Raw genomic sequence first — 6,820 nt, 5'->3', positions numbered from 1 at the left:
GGCCGGGGCGGTGCCTCACGGCGGCGGGCGGGGCCGCCATTTCTTCACGGCGAATCGGCTGTGGTAAAGTCGCGGAGTTGGTTCGGTGTGGAGAACGGGGCTGCCTCGGGCTCTCAGCCGTGTGTGGCTGGAGGGATGAAGGCAGGGAAGCCCCAGGGACGTGCAGTAAAGCCCCGGTGGCTGCTCCTTCTCTGGGGAGGCAGGGGGTGACCTGGCCGCTATCTCCCAGGGCTGCGCACTTGACGAAAAGCAAGCGGTTTGAGCCAGCAGTGCAACAAACACTCGGTTTTTATTAAATACAGGTGTCAGGCCTACTGTAAGTACGCAAAGGATACTTTATCTTACGTTTCATACAACGTCTTAATCTAACACTTTGTTACAACATCAATCAACAACAGTTTGTGTTGGAGGCTATGGTGTTTCAGTCAGAAGCACGATGACCTAAGTCTAGCCGCTGCAGCTGATAGTTAAAAAGTAAAACCGCTTGCCCACAAACAAAGAAGCTCTTCATTATGGTTATCGGTGAATTGTTGACAGATTACTTCAGTTGATCATTACTGGCAGGCTTTTCTTCCTTCTTGCATTTAATCCCAAAGAAACTGAAAAGTTTCATTACCATTAGATCCACAATCTCCTCCTCTTCTGAAGCCTGAAATAATGACAAGAAATAAGTTACTAGGCTGAACAGACTAGAATCAAATACAGCCTCTGCTGAAGCTAGAGAAAACTGCAAGAGAAAAACTACTTGATGCCAAATAACTCAATTTTCACTTTAAACAGAGCACAAATAACTGCTGAAGCAAAACATCATGCAAACATATTTATCAAAGACAAAAGTCCCAGGTAGCCTGAGGGTTTCTACATTACAGAAGAAACTTTGGCTCTGTCAGAGACGATGGAGATTCTGCTTTCTGGAGCCTGGAGTTCACTAGCTGGCTACCATGCAGCTACTGGTATATGCATCTGGCCACGCACTATTTCTAGATGAAGTAAATGAGAAAGACCAAATATATCTTGTTTTCTGTTAACAACATTTTTTTCTTCTCCACTGAATTTATGTAAAATACAGAGGGATTTTGGATGGTACTGTAGTGCCCTCCTGAATTTCACACCATGCTACCAACAGCTTGAAAAGATCAGGCACTCAGTGGCATTGTCAAAAGGCTCTGTAAAGTCCTCATCGAGTCGGTAGCTGTTTTGGTACTGATTTCAGTGGAGCTGGGGCAGAAGTCTAAAACCTTCTTACTGGGTTTAGTATGTGAACAGAAGGCTACGGATCTTATACTAAATCTGAACAGAGACTCGCCTGAACAGGAATGGATAGTGTAATTCTGGAAAATCTGAAGTGTGCTTTATGAGTAAATGTTGACTTCTTAAAAGTAGGACTGAGTTTACATGGGTATCATCAGGTGGTGGAATACCTAAATTGTGAGTAAGCACTACACGATAAATGTTAAAGAACAGCAGAAGAGCTTAGATGAACACACCTGGTAGTGCTTCTGCTCCTCACTGAAAGCAACCAGAATCACTGAAATGAAGAGATTCAGCACCACAAATGTCATGAAAATGATGCAGGATCCAATTAAGAAGGAGCCTAAAATTGGATTGTAGTCCAAGATCTGTAGTATTAATAAGGTAAGACATCACATTTTGGTTTTTAAAAAGAGAATACATATAAGCAGTTAACACAGCAGTTGGTCTCTGAAAATCCTTCTGGCTAATAAATTATGGTATATATACATTATATATATAAAAATACATTTTCTCCTTTAGTCACTTTTGAATTTGATACAATATAGTACAAAGATAATGGAATATTTTATATACATATGTGAATATGGGAAGTCTTTTTTTTTTTTTAAGTTTGCATTTGAATGTAATGGTATGAAAGTTCCATGTGATTTGAAACTTGATAAGTATGGAGATGGTTTATCCAAAAAACTAACAGCTGAAGCTCCATCATGACCTAGCTAGCAAAGCATAGGTAAAATATGTGTGTTTCTCTGTGTGTTTTTATTTAGCAGTCTTTACGCAGAAGCCCAGTCAGACTGTCATGGACACATATCAAATAAGGGTTGTATAGAAATTTAAAAACCTCATTTTGATGTAAGCTATAACATAGGAATATATTTTTTGTGATTAACAACTTGAGTGGGATGTAGAGCTGAAAATGTTATGCCCAGTTACTGATCTTCAAAGCTACCCATACCCTGTTGGATTCATGGTCTAAAAACATCCACTATGGACCTCACAGTCAGATGTCTGAGCTTAACCCACAGAGGCATTCAGAGGATAATGTAATATTTGAAAGAACTTAATGAAAAAGTCAAGAATAATAAAAATAAATGTAACGAAGTTCGCTTATGGTAGGCATTGCCTTTCTTGAGAAGATGATGGGTACGTGTTCAGAACAAATGCAAGGGCATTGCTGACATTTCTTTCTGTAGCTTTCTAAGAAAATTATCTCAAAAGTTTTCCTGTAGTCAACAAGTAACATATCTAGTTAAAATGTAAGCAGCTTGCTCAATGAAACGTTCATTATGAATCTACTGACGTTCAGAATGGGATGTAAGATATATTTCACTCTTTTTCTTAATTTAATGAGTAAATGTGGCTGCTTTAGGAGGCTGTGGCACTTGCAAAATTAGATACATATCTAGCACTAACTGAAAGTCCTTCTGTTTGCTGGTTCAAAGCACGTTTGATAGCTGAGATGCTAATTGCACAGCAATAAACTTCTCAAAATCAGAGGGGGTACCTCCTCGTAGTTGAAGATTCCCAGCTGAAGACTGACCATGGTCTCTGCTGAATCAAAGAGAGTTTTGTAAGAGTAGAGCTTCCAGCCAAATATCAGGTTTGTCTGCAGAGGAAACAAGGCACATCTTACATCATAATCAGAGTGCATGCTGCAAGATCAGCTAATGAATGCTATGATGATGAGAAATCGGGCAGGATGAAGCTGCCTCAGGTCTTGTTTGTCACAGGACTGCCTTTCACATTACGTTTTTCCTTTGGTCCAGATGATTTTCACTTAAGCTTTTCAGTGGTTTGGCAATTGAGGTATGCCAAATTTCCCATAGCCCTCTGCCAGAAATTTTACACAAAACATTTCAAATAAAACAGTAAATGTACATACATAGTTGCAGTCCAATAATTCTCTGATCTCATTAGGATTAAAAGAACATTTTGTTTGCATAGTAATTATTATTCCTCAAATAGAGGAAAATATTCAGAAAAATAATTATTTCCCACCTAAAAAGCAGACAAACAGCAAATGGTACTCTGTGTACTCTCCCCAGTTTGAGCTTTATCCAGAAAATGATTTTTCCTGTACTTTGCTCTGTTACTCCTGTTGCACACAGAGAATCTTTTTCTTTTTTTTTTTTTTTGTCCCAGTGTTCCGTTTTCGTACTAAAATTCAGTTTGCAAAGAAACAGGCAAGTGGATATTGTCACTTCTTTCACTCATACAAAGAATTAGGCTCCAGGCTTCTAACCGAAGATTTAGATAGGCAGCTTTATTCAGTTTTACATTTCAAAGCCACGTCACTGTCACCATTCAGAAATAATTGATTTAACCTGGCAATACCTAGATGCAGACTGCAGACAACAGAACCCACAGTCACACTCACAGCGATGGAATAGGCGAGGAACATGATTGCGATAACAGTGATGAATCCAGAGATGTCCCCCCAAGCCCTCCTTAGAGTCGAAGTGATCATGTTTAGTTTAGGGTTGAGCCGCAGCAGATGCCACAGTTTCACTGTGGAGAGGAGTACTAGGAAAGCAATCAGGTAGCCAAGAACTGCATCAGCTCTCGCTGTTTCATTAAAGCTTACGCAGCTGTTACAAACAAAGAAAAAATGTATTAGACCATGCACATAGGAGCCTTTGAATACATAAAATCTGGAAAAGCCACTCACTCTGAACTAATTTTCAGTGGAGAGTTAAGCTGAGTTTTTGCTTGAGATCCTGTCTGAGCTTCCTGCTGCGTGCACACAAAAAGCTCAGTCGCATAGGACAGTATTTTTTAAATTTATATATATATATATTTTTAAGAGCATTAGCTAAAACTGATAGAGGCTCCAGGCTGTAACCCACAAACTGCTCATTTTTAGGAAGTCATAGGTTAAAGGTAGCTGGTACAACCTTGCTATCAAATTCCGACTCAGAAAGGAAGACAGGTTCTTTCATGCATGTGAACATTGAAGGGATGGGCTTACTGGTGCTATGCAGCTGTGACCAGTTTTTAGAAAATGTTATTATTTTCCATTCGGTATAAAATAAGCCATTATTGTCCTCTACCCAATGTTTCTTTACAGCAGGTAACAAGGCAGATTATGCACTAGCTGGCTGGATGTCCTGTAGCAGAAGGGCTTCTTGATTCAGAAGAGGGCACTGCAGCTAGGAGCTAGCGTAGTAGTTGCTAGCATTAGTACTTACTCCTCTTTGTGTTCCTGGTAGTAGCTGATGTCTCGAGTCCCGAGGATTGTGCGCTTCACAAACACTGTCAGGGCGCTCCAGCTAATCAATATAATGGCCATCTCCAGGAGATTCCACTTGCTGTGGAAATATCTCCATTTCAGAGTCTTCATCAGTTTTCCCTATGGAAACAGGAATTTGACTGTTTGAGTCTGACTCTATATCATACAATACACCTCTAAAGGCTAGGGCTATGCCCTCCACAATAAAGCAGGCTAGTGCACATCAGTGAAACTACATCTTGCACTAATTTCACATTGTCTTCTCAAAAGAAGCATTCCAGCCAAATAAAATGTCACCTTCCTATTATTTAATAGAGTATCCGATTCAATCATCCTTTGGTGCAAGCCAGCAGCAGCACTACTGAAATCAAGTACAGTCCTAAAGTCTTTGCAAATGAAATCAAAGCCAGGTGATGCTGTCAAGAGAATTTTCCATTGCATCTCACCTGTACTACCATGTAGTACACAATAAAGAGGAAATAAATTACTTCTGCTGCAACAACAAAGATGTGGAGGCTGTTGGTGTATGGGTAGAGACGGACACTTTGCAGCTCTGCACTTGTGAAGAAGGCCCCTAGAAAATAACAATGCTCACCTCAGTGCTATAGTAATTACAGCTTTCTGTTTTCATTCAAACAATTAAGTTCACTAATAAGACCTCCATACTCACATTCATGTCAACGTGAGTCTGAATCCAGCCATCAAACTGAGATTTAGACGTGACTATATGTGGTTTGGATTAGACTACAAATGCAAAAATGTAACAGGAGGGCCTGGAGATATAAATCTGAATCTTACTCTAAAAAGAAAATGAACTCAGTTTTGTGGTTTGACTTGGGCATTTTCCAGTACTGGGAGAAACCTGAGGGAGGCTACTGCTCAGGTCAAATATTTTTGTATGATATTCAAACCAGAATCTAGTTTCACTGTTGTATCCAGATTAAGTATTATATGATTACATGGCCATATTTAATGTCTTCTACAACAGAAAAGACAGATTTTGTTATTAGCACTTTTTGTCTTGATAGTGTATTGATCAACTTAAATGATTTGGAAACATTTTTTCTTGTTCCTGTTGTGTAAGTCTAGACTAAGTGTCAGCACTGTCTTTTCTTCATCAGCAGATGAACAAGCATGAGCAAACATGATGTGTGCCATTATGGTCTGTATTACTGTGGCGCTCAGCAAGTACTACACCTACATTTATTCCTAAATGGTTTGTAATTCTTTGCATTGATTTTGCTATGAGGAGATTTATTAAAATCTTCTGTTTGCTTTACTGAATCAAGAACTGAGTAAACACTGTCAGTATGTAAATACGCACTCCGTAGATATATTGCTTGCTGTCTTCAGAACTAGGTAACTTAAAAGGTTCTCACCTAAAGCATTGGTTTCAAACATCAGGCTTATAATGCAGAACAGGTTCACGTTGGCATTGTAGACTGTAAATTCAACAAACACTGCTCTTGTGAAGGTGTCCAGCCAGACGCTGTTGAAAAGGTACTGGAGAATTCTGCCAAAAGAAAAAATATAGACAGTGATCTAACTCACACAGGAGAGAGACAGTATCACATGGAGAACAGAAGTGTGACATTTTCATGAGAAAGAGCAAACCAGAGCTAAGAGGTTTGGGAGGAAATCTGTCCCATTAGGTGTGGAGATAGGGGATGTTTACTCTAGGTGGTAAATTTCTTTTTGGCTCCTCTGGAGAATCAGGTACCAGACTCTGGCCAGTGCTAAACCTAAGATGCGTCAGGTCCCTTACCTCACAGGAGTTCCTGTACAAACACAGCTATCTCTGATAACTTGTAAGAGATAAGAGGTTTGGAACTCCACCCCTGCGGGATACAACTTCCTGCTTATCTATCTCATGTCTCTTGTCTGCCAAATTCTGCCAAGGCCCGGATTTCAAGGCCTCATTTCCTATTATTTCACTTTTAAAAGTATTCCCTGTTACTATTCGTATTCACACACATTGCACTAATTCTCCTCCCTCTAGGTAAAAACTCAATTGTCTGTAAGGATCAGGAGAGTGTAAACACCAGAGAGATGAAGAAGCTTCACAGATCTTACTGTGATAGGAAAACAAGCGGAGGCTTATAATGAGATAACAGAACATTAACATAAAAAGATTTAGGCTAAATTATTTTCTCACGATCTTTGACACACCCTTAGAAAATGCAGTATTTAAGAAGTTAAAGGCCAGCCTAGATGCAATGATGGATTAGCACTACACTGATAGGATTGTTTTTCTAGTTTTTCAACATTATTTCTGCAGCTATGTAAATCTGGAATCTATGCGTGTAAATTAGGAAAAGCAGATTATAATTTGTGATC

The 6,820-nt window shown here is 39.5% G+C and overlaps 2 protein-coding genes across 2 annotated transcripts in view; one reads left to right on the top strand and one right to left on the bottom strand.

Annotated features, from left to right (window-relative positions):
• Positions 1–134: 134 nt before the first annotated feature.
• LOC121076906 (polycystic kidney disease protein 1-like 2) overlaps positions 135–6,820 on the bottom strand; it is a 39,340-nt gene continuing 32,654 nt past the window's right edge. Inside the window, exons 37-43 of the mRNA XM_040571549.1 lie at positions 5,863–5,996; positions 4,930–5,057; positions 4,443–4,603; positions 3,632–3,842; positions 2,759–2,860; positions 1,488–1,619; positions 135–649 (exon numbers count right to left, since the gene is read on the bottom strand). Of these exons, the coding sequence (XP_040427483.1) occupies positions 539–649; positions 1,488–1,619; positions 2,759–2,860; positions 3,632–3,842; positions 4,443–4,603; positions 4,930–5,057; positions 5,863–5,996 (979 nt within the window). The 3' untranslated portion in view covers positions 135–538. The remainder of the gene's footprint in view (positions 650–1,487; positions 1,620–2,758; positions 2,861–3,631; positions 3,843–4,442; positions 4,604–4,929; positions 5,058–5,862; positions 5,997–6,820) is intronic.
• BCO1 (beta-carotene oxygenase 1) overlaps positions 1,493–6,820 on the top strand; it is a 61,848-nt gene continuing 56,520 nt past the window's right edge. Inside the window, exon 1 of the mRNA XM_040571598.1 lies at positions 1,493–1,635. The gene's annotated coding sequence lies outside the window, so the exon portion shown is untranslated. The remainder of the gene's footprint in view (positions 1,636–6,820) is intronic.

Source organism: Cygnus olor, chromosome 12, assembly GCF_009769625.2.
Source record: "Cygnus olor isolate bCygOlo1 chromosome 12, bCygOlo1.pri.v2, whole genome shotgun sequence".
Classification (NCBI taxonomy): domain Eukaryota; kingdom Metazoa; phylum Chordata; class Aves; order Anseriformes; family Anatidae; genus Cygnus; species Cygnus olor.
Note: the sequence above shows the minus strand (reverse complement) of the source record. Positions and strands in the feature narration are given on the sequence as shown.